The sequence below is a fragment of the Eptesicus fuscus genome, chromosome 22 (assembly GCF_027574615.1).
Source record: "Eptesicus fuscus isolate TK198812 chromosome 22, DD_ASM_mEF_20220401, whole genome shotgun sequence".
NCBI classification, from domain to species: domain Eukaryota; kingdom Metazoa; phylum Chordata; class Mammalia; order Chiroptera; family Vespertilionidae; genus Eptesicus; species Eptesicus fuscus.
The window spans coordinates 30,708,473-30,732,452 of NC_072494.1; the positions used below are offsets into that span (position 1 = coordinate 30,708,473).

A 23,980-nucleotide genomic window follows, 5' to 3' on the forward strand; every position below is an offset into this window, starting at 1 on the left:
GAGGAAACAAAAATACATGTATGAGATGACAGTTCCTCAGGAGCTTACTGCACTATAGTTTGGGCTGTCACAGGAAAAACAAAACAAATCAAAACAAAACAAAAACATAACACCAGTATTTTTTGGAAGCACAAGCTTCTTTTATTTTAAACAGAACAAAACAAAACAAAACAAAAAAACCCAAAACTGAAAAAGCAATGAAGCTACCAAACAAGCATCTTTATTAGTAAACAGCTTAACACTGGAAATAAAAATAAGGCTATGAAAGAACAATACACTCTCCATTCTTCTAGGAACAGATCTTAGCATGTCATTATGACTTAAGAGTCACGAGAGATGCACCACTGAGTAAGTGTATTGTCAACCTTTCATGCTCATTTAGCTAGTCCTCTGACCAATTAACCTTACAGACCACCACACAAAATGGTGATTCCTCCACTCATATTAGCTCAAATTCCATACACAAACACACCTCCTCTTCTTCATCAGTGCTCTTCCCTGATGGCACATTAGAAGCACTTTTTGTCTCCTCCCCTAAAGTAGAAGCATCACCATTAGAAGCCTGGGTTCCTTGTTCTGCTTCCCACTCCTGCAATACCTCCTCTAAGTTAAACCGACGCCTGTAGTTTACAAAGAAGTTCTTCACTTGGCCAACAGTCTTGTTGCCAATTACATCTGCAATAGCTTGAAAATCTTTACCATATTTGCGGACACCTGGAAGGCAAAGTAAATAATACACCTGGTGAAGGATCAATAAGGAGAGCTGTGTGTACTATACATCATGCACACACACAAGATACCAGCAATGAAAATCCTTTCTGATAAACTCTGCTCATTTCTCAGTTCTAAGATAGAGGCTAAGATATCAGGGTCCCAGATGAAAACAATCAATTATGTCATTTCATCGAGCCAGCCACTTGCCTTCAACTGAACAATCAGAAACTTACCAGTTTTTACATACTCAGTTATTTTCTCCAATCCTCTCTTGAACTCTCAAATACAGTCCATTTATTGTAAAGCATTGAATTCTTTGTTCCATCCTCAATTCCATATTCATTTATTTCCCTAGTAGCCAGTCACCTAAATTTGAGCAACACCGTTTGTAAACAAGACAGGATGGGAATGAGCCATCTCTTTTATCCCCTCAATGGAATGAGTGAGTAGTCTTAGGGTTCCCCCATTAAGAAAAGCATTATAATTTTGGTCTGAATACCAAATTTAATGATTACTTGCTATCTCACCAGGGTACCAACAAGTAGAAATGAGATAAGAATTAACAAGTAAGAGAATCATCACAATCTGATAAACAAAAAAAGGGGAGGTCTTTTTCAGTTAATTGAACGTCAACTCATGTCATAGTTCTTAAGACTGTGTCTATGAAGGAGCCTTAGCTATGCCTTCTAGATGTAAGGATAAGGTTACAGCAGCGACACTGGGAGAGCACTTGTGCTTCTCCTCACTACCTCCAATTTAAGGACTGTACATTCAGTCATTTGAGAACCTAACTTTTCATTATGGACATTTTATTAAATTACATTATGAAGGATAATATTTATGAACCTGAGATAGTCAATTATGCTATGGAATTTAAAAATGACTTTATATAATCAGATGGCTAATAATTTGCTCTTAAGGAAATTCTAAGAGAGGGTCACTGACTTATTCTTGAAACAGATGCACTTAGCTCAAAATATAAAAGTTGTCAAAAATTTTTTTTATAATTTGAAAACGGCTTTTTAAAGTACCAGAAAATAATAACTCATTAATCACAGAAATGAGAACGGAGGAAAAAAATACTGATGCTTATGATATAGTCTGGAAGCAGCCAAAAATATGGGGATTGAAATAAGCAATATGTATACAATCACAGATGAGAGAATAATATAAGGATATGTTAAGACCCCAGCAGAAATAGTAGATATATTCTTACCCAATGACCTTAAAGCACCAACATGATAGAACATAATTTTTATTTTTAAACTCTGCCCTTATTTTATACTAAGAACTTGGGAATAAGTATATCTTGCTACACTCGCCCAGCTAGGCTTGACTCTTAGAGCATTTGAGGGGAAGTCTGACATTATTAAGCTATAACCATATCCCATTTTTAATAGAGAATTCGAGGTATGTAAATTATGCTCATTTGTTCCATTCTCAAAGGAATAGGACAGATAACATATGCATGACAACATAGTAGTAATGATACTCAATATTTTAGCAACGTAAATTAATTTATATTCTCTTAAAATTCATGAGCTAATTTCCAATTGGAACTTCATACTGAGTATAAATTCTAATGGTGACTAGGTTCTACTGAGGGTTTATATGGCAATAAAAATTCAAAGTAATTTCATATTAGGAATTACTGCTCTATATTTAAGTACTTCTCTACTACACATACTTTGGAAAACAGAAAGTCATTTGAGATCACTGCACTGAAAAATAACTACGAATCAGAAATCCAATGCAGTCTCTTAATTTTCATAAAAGATATTTAACTTACATTCTAGAAATGCCTGAACCTTACCGAATACATGAGTTTAGAAACGAAAACCTTAAATAAATCTGGATTATATCTTCTGTATTCCTAGCAAGAAATCACATTAAGACAAACTCGGACTCCAAGTCTGAAGATATTACAGCCCTCAGAACACCTATTTGCTAAGCAACACATATTCCAAAACCTACCATTAAGCTGTTTTCAGATAGATTCCTTTATATAACTGTCCCTGCTTCTTCTGACTCTATTCTTTTTGATCCTCCACTTTATTTTCTCTTGATCAATGGACTTTACCTTGTCACAATACTATTGCATTTCCAGAATTACAGACCACCAAACCAAAGCTGCTTCCTATAGGAGCTTTAGTTTTCCCATTTTCAACGTCAAGAACTTTTTCCAAGTCAACTTGGTGTGTTTACTATCAACTCATGTATGACAACCTTATATTAACTATTTTGCAAAATGTTAAGGCTCAGACCACACTGCAGACTGCTGTAGTCTAGCTAAGGACCCCAATCATGTTCTGAGAACAAATGGGCCAGATATTAAGGCCCTCAGTCTGCAGGATGCCTGCACAGGGTCTGGGCATGAGCTACAGTTCCTTGACAGTGTCCTCTGTTTGCAGCCTCGTCTGTTTGCCCCAGTATGCTGTGACAAATTTCCTAATTTTCTGTTTGCCACAATGTAAAAGGTTGGGAAGTACAGTCCTATGGAATACACGCCAGCCCCAGCATCACTGCAATGCTGACTCCACAGGAAGTGCTCAGGAACCATGACTGACTTCTCTTCCCGATGAGGCTTCATTCTACTTTTCTTCCCCAAACCACAAGAGTCACATACAGCTGACTTCTTTGTCACCTTCACACTCCCAATAACCCTGCTCAACAGCCTATTTTGGCTATAAGGAGGAATTCTTAAGCTCTGTACAGTGGCTGATAGCTATAAGGAGGAATTCTTAAGCTCTATACAGTGGCTGATAACTAGCAAATTCTAGTAAGATGCCAATTAAAGACTTAATGGCTCCTTTAGAAAAATCCCCAGCGAGGCTCCTGGATGACCTGGCGGGAGCAGCAGTGCCGAGCAACTGACTCTAACCACATATGACATCAGAGCTCCCTTAGTTCCAATTTGTACTTGGGTAAGGTGGTCCATTCTTTCTTCAGTTTACAATGAACAAGGCCACCCGCCTGCTTTATCAGCAAGGTAATTAAATACAGTGATTAAACCTCTCTCTCCCTGAAGATGTAAAAGGCTTAGGTCCATTGGAACCATGGTTTTAAATAAAACTTCTCACCTTTAGGGCAAGGGGCCAGTTTTCAAAGATTAGTGGAATAAAACTTGAGAGACCCCTGGAAGAGGTAAATTATAAATTTCAGGGAGAGAAAAAAAATTGTTTTCAGTCAAATTTCTAAATTTCATTTGAAAGTTAAAATGAAACAGCTTGGCCTTCTATCTGGCAGATGATACCTTATAACCTTTAATATATACTTTTAAAGTTTTGTTTGGGGAATTAACATAAAAATAAAACTCATTAGGATACTATATTATCATTAAATTTTATGAAAGCCCACATTTTTCAATCAGTATTCTATATTATCCAAGAAAATACATTCATATTTTTTGAGCTTTGGCTACTAAGATAGCCAAAGGAACATCTGTGATATAGTGTTTCCAAATTCTGGACATGGAATTATAGACTTTTTTTCTTATATAGAAAGGATACCAGGAACCTGTTTTTGGTATACTTAAAAAGTTATTTAAAAATTTGATTGTGGACTACAAAGAAAAAAAGCAAAAACATTACAGAGGCAAACTACTGTAGTGGAATTTTGGGGGATATTTTTTCCTGCTTCTTATAGCAAAATTTCTTAAAGTGAGCATGTACTTGGTATAATTAGGAAATCTCAATTAAAAAAAAATGTTATCTTGAAATAAAAACACAGTAACACCTAGAAACTCCAAGGGTATGGTTCTTTCCTATCAGTTAGAGATTTTTAAACTCAAACTATTTGAAAATATGCATTACTTTCTACCTCCTAAAAATCCCTTCAAGAATTTGTATTAAAGAATGGTAGAAAAGCTACCAATTGCAATGGGACAGTGACTGGTGTATCTAGGCCAGAACTAAAAGTCAAAACCATACATTCTCTTTTCTAATGTCTAGCTCTTCTCTTCTGAGTTTTACATCCCCATCTTCCATAGTTATACATTAAATTCCATCATAAAATTGCTCAGAGTTTTGAATCATTAGTTATTTGAAGCAAGTGCAGCGGAGGGCGGACAATTAATACTTTTTTATCTCCTTTCTTATGATACCTGTTATAATAGAACAAACTCTCTAAAGCACTTGGCTTGCCTTTTAGATAGGAAGGTATGAATCTCTTATTTCCACTTCCTTTTGATTGTTCATGTACTAGGTAGGTCACAAAATCCTTATGCGTTAACCAACGGCCAAGTCTTTTTTTCCTTCTTTAGGCATGATTCTAGCTTTTTAAAAAAGTAGGAGATAAGATGAGAAAGCAGACAAGTTCTAGATTTGAAACTTCATTTCTCCTAAAACAAAATGAATGTATGAACTACAGGGAGAGAAGGTAACATTGAACTGTAAGCATAATCCCCTTGAACACAGTCCTGTTATTTCTTGTTTTATATGAGAAGGCTGACAATACAAAAAATTAACTAAAAATTAAAATTGACATCTTGATAAAACTGGGAAAAGTTTTTGTTGTTTATCTTAAAAAGCACAAATATTTTAGTTGAGGAGCATATTTTTTTTAACACTAATGACTACAAAATAAATATTGCACATTTAAGAGATCTAAAATAAAAATGGCAAATATTGTATACCATGCTTCTGCCTCTATGTACTCTAAAGAGTAAATTGTTAACAACTTTATAAGTTGTTATTTTTTAACAGAGTTAATAATTGTTCCATTTACATGAAAAAAAAAATCACACACCTAGAATCTATTTTCTTTCCTAATTCTTTTTTAAATTTATCATCACTTGAAAGTATTATAGATACTCCCTTTTTCCCCCATTGTCTCCCTTAACCCTACACCAGCCTTTCCTAATTCTTGCTAAATAAGAAATGTCCATCATATGAATATCAAAATTGATTTTAGGATAATTTCTAAAGGCATTATAAATTAGAAAAAATATTTATATGACACAAACTAAAAACAGGGATATTTCACCATTAACAAATATGTGAAGACTATAATTGGCTTCACTGTTAACTAATTTGTTATAATAGAAATTTTAGATACTTAAGGCTGAAACAGATTACAGAAGTTGAAGAAATAGCATTCTTGGCAAGTATTTTAAGAGGATTAAATTATCAGCATTTATAAATTCCCACTTGGGGACTCTTGAAGAATGTATTGAGGTTATAACATAGCTAGAACTAAAACTAACGTAATAAAGTGATAGATTACACAAGGATAAACACACATTCCTATTTTGTCTGAGCATGACTTTTCTCCTAAATAAGGGAGAAAAAAAGGTTACAAGATTTATTATTTATTTAAATATTATTAAAATATTCATATATTTAGTATTTAAGTCATTAGTATTTAGTTAACAATAGAATGGCAAGTAAAGTGGGAAATATATATTTAGGCTCTAGGAAATTATCTTAATATAGTTAGTTGGCTTTAAAAGAGTTACAACAAAAGTTTACTTAATAGTAGAGTGACAAATCTCACTAATGACACTTAGAGTGAGTATTTCTCTCTCCAGGCCACTGTAATAGTCAACTAGGAGCAAGGTAAAATAAAGCATTTAACAACTGAGCGTCAAATCCGAATATCTATGCAAAATGTCGTAAATATAAATGCTATGTAAATTAAAACATGTTACTAACAAAACATAAATGATTACTTTGTAAAATTGAAATAGCCATATAATAACGTCATATAAAGGTTTATCATAAATAAGGATTAAAAAGAAAAAGACAAAAAAAACAATTGCCTGCTAAGATAAATATTTCTTGGTAGCAAACTGTCCATGTTAAAATAAAAACTGCAATTATGTACCTCAACCACACTGAAACTCAGGTACAGGTGACATTATTATATAATTATATTGCTTATAAGATACATTATATAAATGTGTGAACACATGAGGCAAAAATGGCACTTTTTAATTCTCCCTCAAATAACTATCTTGGAAACAAAAAGCTTTATATTGTCTTATTTTATGTAACAATAATAACAACAAAACCGACAACAACAAAAAATGAAAACAAAAATTCCACAGAGTCAAATAAATAAAAACAAAGACATTAACATATAAATAAAGTACTTTCAAAATCCCAAGAACATGCATATTTCTGTATAAATTGCTGCACTAGTGTAATTTATTTAGGGTTACTTTTTAGATATGCATAATAATATAATAATGAATATATCTCAGTGGAGAGGAAATGTTTGATTATATCTCGAAATGCTCCACTCCTTAATATTTATAAGCTGAGGTAATGACCACACATGTAGTTCACACTATATATGTAAATCTTCGGATTGTCCCTTCCCTGGAATGCAGCTTTGCATAATGTCCAACTCAGCCATAAGATTCAACAGACTCTATCCCTTAGTGCTGTAAGAACAGTTCTAAATCCTGAGGGCAATACAGAGAAACAGCCCAGATTCTCCTCGGTGATTCTCTTCAGAAAATTCTCTCACTGGGATAATTTCTTACACTAGAGAATAGGATTAATATACTAACCTTTAAGCAACTGAGTACTGGAAACCAGGGTTAAAGTCTATAGGCTACAGACTGCGATGGAGGGAAACACAGGCTTTATGTCAATAAAAGCAATGCCTACTCAAATAACTATATTAGAGCTGTAAGTCATAGTTCTAAATGAATCTGAAAAGCCAGTAAAAATACTAATTTTTAAATTGCTAGTTTGTAATTTTAAAACAACAATTACTGAACATTATAAATCAATTAAATTTTGTTCTGACTCATTCAGAAACATAGTTCTACTATACAGATGTGCTCAGTGCATATCCAGTACCTTGCTTCCACAGGGTCAAGCATTTTATTTGTGAAATGACCGTGTGGTGCTTTAGAGGCCAAAGAGAAGGCTGCCATTATCCTGTGGGCACTCTCCTGTGACAATTTCAAATCACACTGGCTTGGTAGTTCTTATTCATTCTAATACAAACTGCAGAGCCATCTATTAATCAACCTTTAATTACATTATTCTCACATCTGAATGGTGCTTGCATAGTATTTTTGAGTTAAATATGTTCTCTATGTTTGAATATTTGGAAATATTTTTAAAGGTATACTTGTATGTTTCACTGGGCTCAATTCTCTTACAGTAGTGAACCTAGATAAAATAGCTATTGGTGCTCAACAAAAGAGGGATCAACTACGAAGGAACAGATTGCAGACCAAACTTAAAATTACACATCAGTTCTCCAGATAGTTTATTTTGAAGGGAGAAAAAAAAAATCTACAACGTTGAATAAAAATATGGAATTTGCCCTTCTGTAAGTAATTCAAACACGAGAAAATCCAAGTTTATAATGCTTCCAATGTGCCCAACAGTATTTCTCATATAAAAAATGTTCTGCCATAGAATTCAACAAAGCATTCTTATAAATACTGCAGTGCATTAAAAATGCTAAATGTATATTTTTGACATATAACTTTTGTAATATCTATACATTTTTAAAGTCAGGTTTCTAAGCATTCAGTGGCACATCTCTTAAGTGTTATAATACACTGAGAATAAAGCACATCATTAATATTTTCAATACCTGACATTTATCAAAGAGATACACTACTATAGAGAGAAACCAGAAACACATACTAGTTTATTCAAGCTCTTAACCACGAGTTATCAATGACTGATATGTTAGAATGAACCAACTAAGGAATACCAAAGCAGAGGCGGAGAGACCACACACTGTGCAAGCTCGTCAGCACCATCACTTTCTTAGTTCTGGGAACGAGTTACACGCTGTTCCGGACTCAAAATGCACAGAGGCTCAGTATGTCATATTCACAAGGACAAAACAGAATCCCTGGTCACCAGGACTTCGTGGTGAACACAAGAGCCCTTTCTCGACCCATTTCTAAAGGTAAGGAAGCTACGGTGGTCACCTTTCATGACAAGTTCAATAATTATTAACAAGAACTGCTTATCTTTAATATACCTTGCACTGCTAGAAGCTGCTCCTCTGTGGTCCAACGGGCATTAATTTTCTGATTTGACTACAAAATTAAAGAAAAGTTTCCTAATGAGGATATGAAGACAGACATTTTTCCAAAGTGCTTACTTACTTTTAAAAAAATTTTCACCAAATCACAGACATCAGATTACTAAAACTCTGATTTTGGAAGATTTCATTTTTATAATTAAATATATATATATATATATATATATATATATATATTCTGAGTTACCTTTTACCCACACAAAAAGATAATGAAAGAGAAATGTACACGTTTGGAAGAATGAACAACATTCACATTTATACTCTAGTCAGAAAACCTATTTAAAATAGGCCAAAATAATCACTCATTTTCCAACTACAATGTTCGCATCACTCACTGCACACGTTAATTTTAGCCTCATTTTAAACATTCAAGAAACTTTATTTTGTCTTTATATTGAATCTGTGACCTTTTCTAAAATTTCTTCTCTTTACATTTAGGTGATATTACCTATAATCTAGTATTTTTGTTTATGAAATGACTGTGTTGTGCTTTAGAGGCTAAAGAGAAGGCTGCCATTATCCTGTGGGCACTCTCCTGTGACAATTTCAAAAAAATAGTGTTGTATAAATTAACACAGAACTGTAGGTCAGGCTTAAGCCCTAAACCATTTCTGCAGCAGAAAAGTGACCCACTCTAAGAATATCTCCCCCAAGGCCTCCCATATTCCTCTCAATATTTTTGTTTCAAAAAAATCCTAAGTTTAGGATTTTTATTATGGCAATATTAAACAACAGATCGAATTTCACTGGTGTATACCACGGTTAGTACTCAAGGACCATTGGCAGTAAATGGAGAACAGAAATAAGTACACCAGTCTACAGAGGTTTTCAGTAGAAACTGCCCAGAAAAAGTGCCCTCGTGTGATACAGGGACATGTGGGCAAAACAGAAAGGCTTCTCTGAGAAGGGGTGATTAGGTCTTATCTTACTCATGGTCTTAGCAATATGAGTTTCTACAGAGCACACATGTTCTGAGTAACACAAACTCCCTCACCATGTGTGAAGTGGTATAACTAAGCACTCAGAAGAAAGAATAAAACAAAAATTCAAAATTTAAAAAAATTATTAGAGAAGAAAAAGTAAAAGAGGACTTAGAGAAAGGGAGGGAAAAACCTAAAGAAAACACTGAATTCCAGATGATGAGACTAAAACAGAAGAGCAAGCAAGCCAGGCAGACAATGGGCAGTGCTCGGCGTTAGGATACTGGCAATGAAGCAAAGAACAACAGTAAAAGGTAAAGAGAAAGAGAGAGAATAGGACATACAGAGGCAGTAATAAGAAAAAGGTTAACTAAGGCTAAAGAAGTGAAAAGAAATAAAGAAAAAGATGATAGAAGAAAAACTAGAAAATTTAAACATATGCTCCCCATGCAATCGAATGTTACGCTGGCTGTGAAAGGTAGATAAGAGAGGTCCTTGGTACCCAAGGATAATTGATTCTAGAACCTATTTAAAACAGGCCCAAATATTTCAAAGTAAATGGTTAAAATAATAAAGGGTTGATTGCGATTTAATGTGAATATGAAACGAAAACTTACAAAAATTAGTTCATTAAAAATATAATAATGACCTTAACTTATACGTTTCATTTTAATTTTTTGGCATATCTTCTCTGACTATATAATGGTAACCCCCCCCAGCTTTGAAATTCATAATATGAGCATAGAATGAGTTATCTTTGTTTTGAAGACTTCAACAATTTCTCAAGGGCCTCTCGATTTTTGGTAATCAAATTATTCTTTTTTGAAATGCTTTTCTATGAGTGATCATCCTTTTTTCTCCAATTTTTAATTTTGTTAGATACCCATCTGTCAACAATGTTGCAAGTGATGAGAGCCATTCTCTTCTATTTTCATAGACTTCATGAAGTTTTGCATCTTTTGCAAGATTTATAATTTCATTTTGTTTTGTTCTGCATTTGCACTGTATGAGCAAGAGAGTAATCAAGCGGTATGTTGATATGATGGATGGGATAGATAACAACTGGAGTTAATTCCGGAAAGGTCGTGAGAAACACTGATCTGGGAAATGTGGGGAAGAAGGCTAAGGTGATGAATTTAATGGAAGATACACTGAAAATGATACTCAGGGGGAGCTCTGGTTCCACTTAAGGCTAACAGATTCATCTATTCAGACGTTCATGAGGGAAAATAATGGAGGCAAATCTCACTCAGATGTGAGGTTCTAAAATCAGCCCATGAATTTAAAAAGTTTTGTCAAATTTACTTTTGAAATGTTCTCACAAAGGCAGCCATGGAGATGAGCACACAGGCCCAAAGAGTTAGGTATTCTTCCAGCATTGGGATGGGCCACTCGTCTTTTACTTAAATCCCAGATGAAGCCTTTGGCTCGAATTTAGGGTAGTATTGAATGAAAAATACGAACACATATTTAAATACTACAATCTCACTAAGTTCAAGGATATATTCACCTAGGCGGCATGTGGAAGTTAACACTGACTAAAGGGACAGTGGGCTCACACTTCCCAGCCTCGTAGCTGCTCACTCAGGGGCATACACTTGATAAATGGAGTTCAGGCAGAATGGCCAGTTTTACTGCGTTTGCTATGACTAAATGTTCTTTGTTTTATTTGCAGAATATCTGTCCTTCAATTTGTGTCATTTAAATGTACATTATCAAGTGATAAGATTGGTATTTTCAATGAGAAGAGAGAGAAATGAATTCTGAGGATAAAAAACTTGGAGAATGTCTGTATTTATGTATAGAAAGGAAAATACAGCTGAGACATCTATATAATAATCCTACCTAATAAAAGAGCAATATGCAAATTGACCCTAACTCTGATACACCCACAAGCCACACCCACCAGCCAATCAGGAGCAAATATGCAAATAAACACCAACCAAGATGGCTGCTGCCACAGAAAGCAGGAGGGAGGCTTGGGTTTCCCCAGCAATAGAGGAAGCCAAGCTTTCCACACACCCTGGCGGGCCCAGGCCTCCACTCAAGAATACAAAGTTTCAATTATAGAAGATAAATCCCAAGAAAAATGGCGGCAGCCACAGAGCTGGAGAGAGCAGGCTAGGGTTGCCCCCAGTGACCAAGGAAGCCAAGCTTTCAACCTGCCCTGGCCGGCCCAGGCCTCCACTTAAGGCTCCAAAGTTTCAATTATGGAAGGTAAACAAATCCAAACAGACCAAAGAGCAAGCAGAAGGCTTGGCTTTGCTCCAGGCTACAAAGTTTCAATTGTAGAAGATAAATATATCCCAGATACAAGGGCCTCAGCTTGGGTCGCCAGGGGGCATGGCCGGCCTGCAAACCACCACAGGCCCCTCACCCAGGCCACCCCACGCCCCAAGGCAGGCGTCCTCAAACTACGGCCCGCGGGCCACATGTGGATGTTTTTGCCGTTTAGTTTTTTTACTTCAAAATAAGATATGTGCAGTGTGCATAGGAATTTGTTCATAGGTTTTTTTTAAACTATAGTCCGGCCCTCCAACGGTCTGAGGAACAGTGAACTGGCCCCCTGTTTAAAAAGTTTGAGGATCCTTGCCCCAAGGGAATCCCCACCCTGATCCGGGACACCCTTCAGGGAAAACCAGCTGGCCCCCACCCATGCACCAGGCCTCTATCCTATCTAATAAAAGAGTAATATGCAGATTGACCATCACTCCAACACACAAGATCAAGATAGCTGCCCCCATGTGGACACAAGATGGCCAGCAGGGGAGGACATTTGGGAGGGACCAGGCCTACAAGGGAGGGCAGTTGGGTGCAATCAAGCCTGCAGGGGAGGGCAGTTAGGGGTGACCAGGTTGGCAGAGGAGGGAAATTGGGGGCAAACAGGCTGGCAGAGCAGTGGTTAGGGGGTGATCAGGCTGGCAGGCAAAAGTGGTTAGGGGCAATCAAGAAGGCAGGCAGGTGAGCAGTTGGGAGCCAGCAGTCCTGGATTGTGAGAGGGATCCCAGATTGGAGAGGGTGGAGGCTGGGCTGAGGGACACTCCCCTACCCCATGCACGAATTTTGTGCACCGGGCCTCTAGGCTATATAATAAAGATGTAATATGCAAATTGACCATCACTCCAACACACAAGATGGCCGGCAGGGGAGGACAGTTAGGGGTAGGCAGAGGAGGGCAGTTGGGGACGACCAGGCCTGCAGGGGAGGACAGTTGGGGGGGAGGGACCCAGGCCTACAGGGGTGGGCAGTTTGGGGGAACCAGCCCTGCAGGAGAGGGCGGACCAGGCTGGCAAGGGAGGGCAGTTAGGGGTGACTGGGCCAGCAGGGGTGGGCAGATGGGGTCGACCAGGCCTTCAGGGGAGGACAATTGGGGGGGGGGAGGGACCCAGGCCTACAGGGGAGGGCAGTTTGGGGGAACCAGCCCTGCAGGGGAGGGCAGTTGGGGGTGACCAGGCTGGCAAGGGAGGGCAGTTAGGGGTGACCATGCCAGCAGGGGTGGGCAGATGGGGGCGACCAGGCCTGCAGGGGAGGAGAGTTAGGGGCGACCAGGCTGGCAGGGGAGGGCAATTAGGGGTGACCAGGCCAGCAAGGGAGGGCATTTAGGGGCAATCGGGCCAGCAGGGGAGCAGTTAGGCGTCGATCAGGCTGGCAGGGGAGTGGTTAGGGGGTGATCAGGCTGGCAGGCAGAAGCAGTTAGGGGCAATCAGGCAGACAGGCAGGCAGGCAGGCAAGCGGTTGGGAGTCAGCAGTCCTGGATTGTGAGAGGGATGTCCCAGATTGGAGCGGGTGCACGCTGGGCTGAGGGACACCCTCCCCCGCTCCCCCCTCCTTGTGCACGAATTTCATGCACCAGGCCTCTAGTAATAGTTATAAAAGAGAACATAACATCTCAAAAGTTAAAGGAAAAAGAGGTTGACATCTATGTCCAGGGCTCAGAAAAATGCAAAGGAAACAAGGAGTTAGAGCTGTGGAAACTGGTCATTAGCACCAATGTTAACCTTTAAGAAGAAACTTCAGTAGAAAAATGCAGGCCGGGGCGGGGGAGGAGGAGTTGAAATTGTTAAGGAATTAAACAGTCTAGGTGTGACAAAATGGAAGCAATGGAAGAGGGGTCAGACTGAAGGAGAAAAGGAGTAAAAATTTTAAATACATAGGATTCTTTTAAGTCACTAATTTTTATATTCTCTTTTAAACCCAAGAAACTTCGGTAGAGATTAGTTTAGATATCTAGGAATCTGAAACTGTGTGGTAGTTGTGGTTAGCTGGATGGTACCACTGAGAACATTCTACCGCAACCCCAGTCTGAAATACCATTGTTTTAAAAATAATAAAATGTTAATATAAAACAAAACAATCTAATACAGGGTGGGAAAAAGTAGGTTTACAGTTGTGAGTACACAATAGTTTAGTCCTATAGTCAGCATCTTTACTGCATTCTTTCCCTGCTAACTTACTTTGTCTTTATATCTGTCCCATTTTTGTCAGTAGTGGATTTGTAACATCTCTGAGTGGGAAGAGTTAGAAAAGGTCACCAAGTCAAACCTTCCATGCAAGGCCAAAAATTCCATACAACATCCATACGAAAGAATGTCACCAACCCATGCATGGAAACATCCACAGATGGGGGAATTTCTAGCTTTAAAAAGCATTCCTCAGTTTCTTGCTTCCTGGATTAATTAACCTCCTTGCCTCCACCTACCTCCACCCAAAACAAATCAAAGCATAACCAAACATGCCATCACTCCCAACACTCTCATGTACTTTCAAGGAAATACACGAATTTCTATTTGCAGTGTTCTTTGGATTTATCAGTTGCTGTCCATTTCTACAACTAATATCTGGCCTTACCCGGTGACCCTTTACCATTTACTTTATCACTCATATGCTTGGTATTTTAACAGCTGCGAAGTTTTTAAATTATCCTGTATAATACTGACAGGATAACTTCCCTAAAATTAAAAATTTTCATTATTTCCTTCCTATATTGAAGAAACTAGAAGGTGTTTCCATTTTACTTAATTTAAAAGGTAGAATTCTCTTCCTAGGTCTCACAAGGACTTTTATTCTCTGGTCCTTACCCACTGATCTCTATCATAAAGAAGTCCCTGTTCAGCTCTACCCTGTTAATATCTCTCTCATACCTGGTGGTAATTGGTCCTCTGAATCCAAGTGTACCTTCCTAAGTAGACAATATATTACTTGAGAAAAGACTGATTTACATGGGTTGGTGAATTCTCAGTAGTTATTAGCACAATAATGAGCACATAATAAGTGTTCGGAGAATACCTGTTGATTGATTTTTAAAAATGCATTTATTTTCTTCCACTGGATGTATATTTTGAATGTACTGCTCAACACCAAACCACTGTTCATGAGTCCCTGTGCCTGTCCTTTTTGTATGTAAAAAAATCCTACTTATCCTTCAAACCTCAGTTGAAACATCCCCCTCTGGGAAGAATTCCCTGATGGTCCCAGGTAGAATGAATAATGACCACTTGTTTTCCTTGTTAACACTTCACTTATAAATCTATCATACAACTCTAATCAGTTTCTAGACTGCAAGTTTTTTTTTTTTTTTAAAGCAGATGGAGAAAAGGAGAAAAAAAGAAAATCCATCTCTTCCTCATTTTTATGGCTCCCCCTTTTCCCAAACACACACCTCCCACAGTGCCTAACTCAGTGCTTTACATGAAATAAGTGATCAATATATATTTATCGAAATATGGACTTTCTTCATCAAAATTTTCCCTAAATGAAAATAACAAATACAACCAAATGAATACGTAAAGCATTTTAGTAACTGTTTACTTCTAGTTGAGTTACATCATTTAGTAGCCTATTGTTCCAAAAGTTAGTGAACTTCTTTAGGTTAGAAATTCTAAGGTGATAGATTAAATGATTTTTCAAGGTCTTTACTATGACTGTAAATCTAGTATTTTGAAATATGTGTATCTATTCAATTTGTTCTCCCCTGAAAAACAAAAGGAATAATAAATATGTTGGGCACTTTCTATATGATAAAACATATATGCATTTTCAAATCATATGAGTTCAATAAATCAAGCTCAAAGTAATATTCAAACTTCAATGTACAAGTGGTAGAGTTAAGATTGTAGTTGTTTCATTTTGATTTATTTTTACAATAAACCAAAAGATGTAAAAAATGTTCAGTAACTTCTAGCCCAATAAATGGATTTAAATGGGAGAATCTATTATACGATTTTGCTGTTACATGAAAACCTCCAAAACTAAGAGGCAGCTTATTAATCTAAGACTCCAACTGGAATCTAAGAATCTGAAATATAGCCAGAGGTTCACTATTTATAAGACATGTGACCTTGATCAAGTCAGTTAACCTCTCTGAGGCCCAGTTTCCTCATGTAAAAGAATAATATTTGCTTCATCTACTTCTTTGGATTTCTGAGAGCATCAAATTAGGTAGCACATAGGAAAGTTGTAAGTGCTATTACTCTTGTACATCTTACTTTATATAATGTTAATGAGTGTGATGATCCTGTACTTTTCTGGAAAGTTTGAGATTAGAATGATCATTTTCTTGAAAATTTGGTAGACTTTTTCTGTAAAAGTGTTTGGGCCTGGTATTTTCTCTGAGAAAAAATGTTAAATTTTTATTTCTTTTTATTTAATGCTTATAAATTATTCAGGTTTTCTTCCTTTCCAAGATAATTTTGGTAAGACATATTTTCCTTGGAATTTCTAAGTTTTGTTTAAATTTTCAAACACATTGGCATAAAGTTCTTCATGGTATCCCATCATGTTTTCAATACCTGCTGCAATTTTACATTTAATTATTAAGTTATATTTTTATATTATAGGCATTTTTGTTGCAATAATATAAAAATTATAGTAGTATTTTTGGTATCACATTATCTTTAAATAAATAAATGTCACCAGAATGTTTGTCAGTTTACCTGAGTTTGGGATGATATTAGTCTATGTATATTTCATTCTTTTCCATTTCCCAACCTTGAAAGAGATTATTCAAAGCAAACACAACTTTCTCCCTGATTCTGTTTTCTGAAAGGCTATACTGAGTAAGATGGCAGAGGGTGCACTGGTTCTGAAGCATTTCTGCTTTGCCCCTCCCAGCCCTTCACACACACTCATTTGCAGATATTTCAACCTGCGATTTAGTTGGGGGAGTGGGGAAATGTCCCATTAGGACCAAATAAAATTATTTGGTTAGTACATAAACAGAAAGGCAAGTCCAGGATATGAAGTATAACATAGTAATCTTTAAAAAACATAGAGAGAAAAAAGATTTTATAATAGAAGCTCTGTAAAAAACTTGATTAAACCTTATGGGCATTTAATGCCTATAATTATCACAGATAGCAAAAACATTAAGTTTCAGTTGAAATACAAGCAAGATTTGAGAAAACGGTCAATCTATTTATTGTTTCTACATTTCATATTCTCAGGGACATTAAATACAAGAATGTAAGTTCGCATACTAAAATCCTAACTGGGCATCTCAGCTAAAGGACAAATACCTTAAATTAAAATTGAAAACTGTTAAAATTAGCTCTATATTTGGTGATCTTTTTCTTGCTGTGTTACCAATTCACACAAGCAGAAAAGGGCTTTGAGCAAACACTGCTGCAGACCCAGAAATGGACTGGCTTGCTCAACAATGACCTTCTAGTTTTGCGTACACTGGGCCTACTTGTATAGCTATATTTCCTAATTACTTTGCTTGACAGGAACTGCTAAAGGCAGAAAGGAAAAATTATTCAACTTAAATTATTAGCCAAGTCTCAAAAGGCTATGACAAAATAGACATAATAAATTATCCATATTATAAAACCTTAAACCTTCAAAGTATTAACAATACATGTGACCAAAATAGTAGCCGGACACTGGATAACTCAAAGAACAAGGTTAGTCGCATATATTCTTCAATGACGTACCTCAGGAGGTTTGAATTCTTCAATTCCCCCTTCCATTTTCTGTTTAAGTGCACTGTTTACTTGCTTAGCATTCTGAACCTTCAATAAAAATAACCCAAAATATAAATCAGAACACGTACTTAGGTGAGTACTCACTAAATGAAAAGGATATGTACCAAACCCTCTTAAATTTTATTTCAGGAGGATAGACACTTATCACACTTAGGGTGCAATATTCCACTCATTCAACTAATATACACATCAACTTATATACATATAATCTATCTAACAGATTACTAGACATAGTTCACAAATCATAGTATTTGAATATCTTTTAACAATATCTCTTATAACCAAATATAACTGATATACAGGAATTAAAATCCATCAGTATTTTTCATTACCATAATATATTTTATTTTTATTGATTTCAGAGAGGAAAAGAGAGGGAGAGAAAGATAGAAATATCAATGATGAGAGAGAATCATTGATTAGCTGCCTCCTGCACGCCCTCACCTGGGGGGATTGAGCCCACAACCTGGGCATATCCCCTGACAAGAAATCAAATCATGCCCTCTTGGTTCATAGGTTGACGCTCAACCACTGAGGCACGATGGCTGGGCATCATTAATGTTTTGATCAATAACAAGGAGTTATCAACAAGACAGTTATTGTCAGGCAAGAGGGGTAAAGGGCACAAGGCAGCAGATATCGGATTAAAAATGAGGGATTTGACTGAAAGGGAATTTCAGAGATAAAACTCACATAATTTGGTTACTACTTGGTTTGTGTGTGTTGGGGCAGTGATACTGGCAAGGGATGAATCAAAGATGATTCTGATGTTTCAACAGAGAACATTTGAGGGTTAGATTAAATATCTAGCAGGTAGCTGGAAATACAGTTACAGAGCTTGGGAGAAAGTCACAGCTTGAGAAGTAGATTCAGAAGTTACTGGCATATAATGTAAGGTTGGCTGGTATAGACCAAGAAAGTACAGTTTTAGAAGAGTAACTAGACCTAAGGGATAAACAACAACAGAAACAAACAAAAAAGGGAAAAGATGACTGAGAAAGGCCAGAGACCAAATAACGTCATTCACTGAGTACTTACTATGTGCTAGGCACTGTTTTAGGCACTTATGGTATATTATCTTGTTTAATTCCTCCCAACCATCACATTATTATCCACATTTTAAGATGAGGAAACTCAAGTTAAGAGAAGTTGAGCAGCTTCCCTAAAGTTACATGGGAAGTAGATAGTGCAACCAGGGTTAGAACCTAGGTTCACTGACTCCAGGTGCTGACTCTTTTTTTTTTCTTCAGGTGCTGACTCTTAACCACTACCTGATGATGATGATACTTTTGTACTACTACTACTACTACTACTACTACTACTGGTGATGATGATGAGGAGGAGGATGAAGAGAGTAGCCACTATTCCTTCAAATGTGCCAAACCCTGCTAAAAATCTACAGGCATCATCTCAAATAATTCCCAGCAACCTGTAGGAAAAGTATGATTTTTATCCCCAATTTCATAGATAAAATATTGAAACAGAGAGATTCTACTATTTCCTAAGATCACAGAGCTAACAGGTAGCAATGCTGGGATTCAAACCTAGACTAGACAGAGGTATCTTACAATTTGGAAACAAGGTAAATTTTAAAGAACAAAGCTTATGTAAATGGGTCACGAGAAAAATATGAAATATTTTGAGTTTACTGAGGTAAAGTGGATAAGCAAAATGGACAGAATCATTAAAACTATGACTTTTATAAAATACCTGGCGTTTTAAAGAAATCAACTCCATGTCCAGTTGCCTGAGGATAGTGTTGGCTGCATTGGGACTACAGGAAACAGCTACCACATCTTCCTGGGTTAAATACATGCCCTTAGGTGGACGGCACTTAGAACGCTGAGAATGATGGCGGTGTTGTAAACTCTGATACTCTCTCCTTCCAAGTCCAATCTTGCTAGTTTGGACAGGTTGTTCAGTATTACCCTAGAAGAACAAAGATAGAATAACAGGTCGTTTCATTTTGAACATAAGGAGAAAACTGTCTGTTACTAGTAGAAGTATCTGCTGCAGTAAGTACATCTAGAAAAACACTTCTAACCAATTAGATTATGTATGAGTCCAAACACACACATGCACACACAGAGCTCACCAGTGGGGGAAAAAGAAGTATGCAACATAATGTATTATTGATTCATCCACTCAATAAAATGTTTGATTTCTACACCCAGAAGACTTGGAACAAAAGAAAAAATAGTTGAATTCTAAACTATTCCTGTTTGTTCAAAAGGGGATTTATTTTCCCTAAGTAGTAAAGGACAAAACAAAAACAGTGCTATTAACATCAAGTACAAAGTTTTTATAAGAAAGTAAGTAGCCTAACTGGTGTGGCTCAGTGGTTGAGCGTCGACCTATGAACCAGGAGGTCACGGTTTGATTCTTGGTCAGGGCACATGCCTCGGTTGTGGGCTCAATCCCCAGTGTGGGGCGTGCGGGAGGCAGCCGATAAGTGATACTCTCTCATCACTGATGTTTCTATTTCTTCCTTGCTCTCTGAAATCAATAAAATATATATAAAATGAAAGTAAGAAAAGGGGTAAATTAGGAATTGCGATAAGTGGCAGATTAGACAGCTCATAAAAAAAGGTAACTTTTCATTCTCACTTTAGAGTTGTTGAAAGAGGAGTATGCTGCTAATGAAAGGTTAAAAAGGACACAATTATCTTAATCATGACAACATTTCAAAATGTTAAGTCTATCTGTCAATAAAACAAAATGTGAATTTACATTTTGGAAGACATTAAGAAATTTCTAAGAATGATAACCATGAACTAAGCAGGATTTCATTATTATTTGCAATATTCTTAAAGTATGATATAAAAATATAATGTTATTTTGTGCTTGTGAGACAGGAATCCATAAGAAACTGTGTCCATTAGATTGAAGGCTATTTCACAGAACAGACTTAATCCAATTCTTTAGAAAAGGAACTCTGAGCAAAAGTTATAAAATAATTGTATAATAAAGCAAAATCCACTTTGTTGCTTAAAATCCAACTCAAAGTCACACATGGCAGACTTGATGCTGAGGGAAACGCCTCCCAATTCAGCACTCCTCAACTTGCTGGATACATTTTTTTAAAAAATCTTTTAAAATTCATTTCTGAGCTGGTAAGAAGTGAGGAAATTCCTCAAAGACCAGAAATGTTGAGAAAGCAGGAATCCAGAGGGATAAGTATGCAGGAGATAGCATTTGCCTAAAGCCCATGCCTCAGTGGACAGCAGACACAGGGCCTAGGAGATAAAGTCAGAACTCTGGAAGGGACTTCATCATTGTGCCAGCAGAAAAATGTCCCTAATCACTGATCGGCTGGCTCCTGCATGCCCCCTACTGGGGATTGAGCCCGCAACCCAGGCATGTGCCCTGACTAGGAATCGAACCATGACTTCTGCAGAGAGAGAGGATGATTAAAGGGAGTCATGCCTACCTTATCTTTGGCTGAATGGAAAAGAAACCAAAACAAGTCTCCCTGAGAATCCCTAACCATAGGCCTACATTCAAGCAGGTTTGAGCACTAGCTTGAAAAATCCAAAATATTAAGTGTCTCTGATGATGTGCTTTCAGACACTTAACAGAAGCAAGTGCAAACTGTCTCTAGAAAAATGCACTTGAAACCCAGGTCTCAAAATTTTTCTCAAGTATGCTCGAAGGAAAATGAGCTCACAGCTATTAATTGTTATACAAGTTCTGTGAGTGACAGACAAAGAAGCAAACAATAGAATTATACCTGCAAAGCCTACAGATATTAGCATTACTAAAGGTACCTCAATAAATGTGTTATATGTGTACAAAGAAATAAAAGAATTAGGCTGGGTAGATCAGTTGGTTAGAGCATTGTCCTGATATGCCAAAGTTGCAGCTTCGATCTCTGGTCAGGGCACATACAAGATGCAACCGATAAATGCGCAAATAAGTGGAACAACAACTCGGTAATTCTCTCTCTCTCCCCATCTCTAAAATCACTAAGAAAAATAAAAGGGCCCTGTCCCACACACCAAAAGGTTCTTCTCTCTCTAAAGATCAGTAAGATCATGCCCTTGGGTGAGGATTAAAAAAAAAAAAGAATTGAAAATATGGAATGTTCTGATAATGAATGAGTCGATCAAAACTGATGAAGCAAAGAAACTAAATATAATATTTAGAAATAAAAAACATTAGAAACAAAATTAGAAACTCAATGGATGGGTTACTTAGCAGATTAGACAGAGCTCAAAAAAACTGTTGATTTAGAATGTACATATAAGAAAAATGGCTACAATGTATTATAGAAATATGGAAAGACAAAAAAGTGGAAAATATGAGTGGTTAAGAGATTAAGTGTAAGTCCATTATATTTCTAAAGGGATTCCCAAAGGAAAGGATAGAGAGAATGAAGGACAAGCAATATTCAGAGGCAATAAATAAGAATTTTACATAACTTAAGAAGACATAACTTTCAGAAAATTACAATGAATCCAAAGTAAGTTAAAAAAAAGAAATCCATACTCAGATACATCAAAGTGAAACTACAAAACACTCAAGACAAAGAAGAGATCATAAAAGTTGATAGAGAAAAAGACAAATTACCTCCAAAGGGATGATAATTAGCCTGACAGTAGACTTCTCTATAGCAGGGATAGAAATCAGAAGCAGTAAAATAATATTTATAAATATTAACTGTCAATTTAGGAGTGTAACCCCAACAAAACTAAGATTTCAAAAAGAATTGAGAAACAGACATTCCGGACATTACAAAACTTACTGCATTTATAACTAAGAGGCCCTCAATAAATTAACTTGGAATGGACATACTTCAGTAAAAAGGGAAATTATTATTTTTATTTTCCAAATACATTTTTATTTATTTTGGAGAAGGGAGAGCTAGAAACATCAATGATGAGAGAGAATCACTGATCGGCTGCCTCCTGCATGCCCCCTACTGGGGATTGAGCCCGCAACCCAGGCATGTGCCCTGACTAGGAATCGAACCATGACTTCCAAGTTCATAGGTCAATGCTCAACCACTGAACCACACCAGCTGGGCAAAGGGAAATTATTTTTGAAGAAAAGTCTTAAGTTATTTCTGAAGAAAAGATTTAAGAAAAAATGGTAAGCAAAATAAATTTTAAACATGTGGGTAAAACTAAATATACACTGACTATATGTTTAATTTATAAATTTAAACCAAGATGTAACTAAAACTGAACAAATATAACTTATAAATCTGAAATAAATAAAAATATATTTTAAAAATAAAAATAATTTCCCGGTTAAGACACATGCCCGTGTATTGGGCTTGGTCCCCAGTGGGGGGCGTGCAGGAGGCAGCTGATCCATGGTTCTCTCTCATCATTATGTTTCTATCTTTCTCTCCCTACCTCTCTGAAATCAATACAAAATATTTTTAAAAAAGAACAATCTTCTATCCATGAACTTGTGAAAAAAGAAATTTGTGCTAGTTTTGCTGACATACCTCAAACTGCAAAAGTTATGGCCACCATGGGTGGTAACTACTCAGTTAAGATAGAAAAGGCATTAAATTTGTGGGTGGAAGATAAACAGAAAACTTATGTTCCAATTGACGGTGTGTTGAGCCAAAAGCATTGAACCTTTATCAATACTTCAGCAAGGGATCCCTGAAAGGAGTGACACTAAGCCATTTACTGCAAGTAAGGGATGGTTACACAGATTCAGGAAGAGGTTTGGATTGAAAAATATAAGAATTACTGCCGAGGAAGAGCTGTTGCCTCAGTTACAACAGTTAAATAAATTAAGGAAAAAGGTGTGTATTCATAGGCGAAAACATACCACATATAGGGTACAGTACTAGCCGTGGTTTCAGGCATCTACTGGGGTGTTAGAACGTATCCTTTGTACATAAGGGGGAAACTACTGTATCCTAAAACAGAATAATACTAGAGACCCAGTGCACAGGAGCCCTCTGGCCTGTGGGGATTGGGTCGAAACCGGCAGTTGACATCCTCCAAGGGGTCCCAGATTGCCAGAGAGTGCAGGCCAGGCCGAGGGACCCCACCGGTGCATGAATCCATGCACCAGGCCTCTAGTAAACACTATAATACAGCAATAAAAAGAACTGCAAAAACATATTGGGCAACAACAACAACATAACACTGCTAGTAATTAGCTGGAATATATACAACATGATTCCATTTAAATTAAGTATGAAATGGACAAAACTAAATGAGAGTTGCTCAGAAATACATACATATGTGATAAAACCATTAAAATAAAGGAAGTGACTAACTGATAAATTTCAGGATAGGGTTCTCTTTCCAGGATAGAGGTTCCCTCTGGAGAGAAGGGAGCGGAGAGTGTAATTAAGGAAACACGCACAGGACT

General features: G+C 36.8%; 1 protein-coding gene across 2 annotated transcripts in view; it reads right to left on the reverse strand.

Moving 5' to 3' along the window:
• RCOR3 (REST corepressor 3) overlaps positions 1-23,980 on the reverse strand; it is a 52,270-nt gene that overhangs the window by 2,589 nt on the left and 25,701 nt on the right. The window contains exons 8-11 of one of the 2 annotated variants that reach the window (XM_054711539.1): positions 19,349-19,567; positions 17,588-17,665; positions 8,674-8,731; positions 473-714 (exon numbers count right to left, since the gene is read on the reverse strand). In XM_054711539.1, the coding sequence (XP_054567514.1) occupies positions 473-714; positions 8,674-8,731; positions 17,588-17,665; positions 19,349-19,567 (597 nt within the window). The remainder of the gene's footprint in view (positions 1-472; positions 715-8,673; positions 8,732-17,587; positions 17,666-19,348; positions 19,568-23,980) is intronic. The other variant, XM_054711538.1, reaches the window with a different exon arrangement.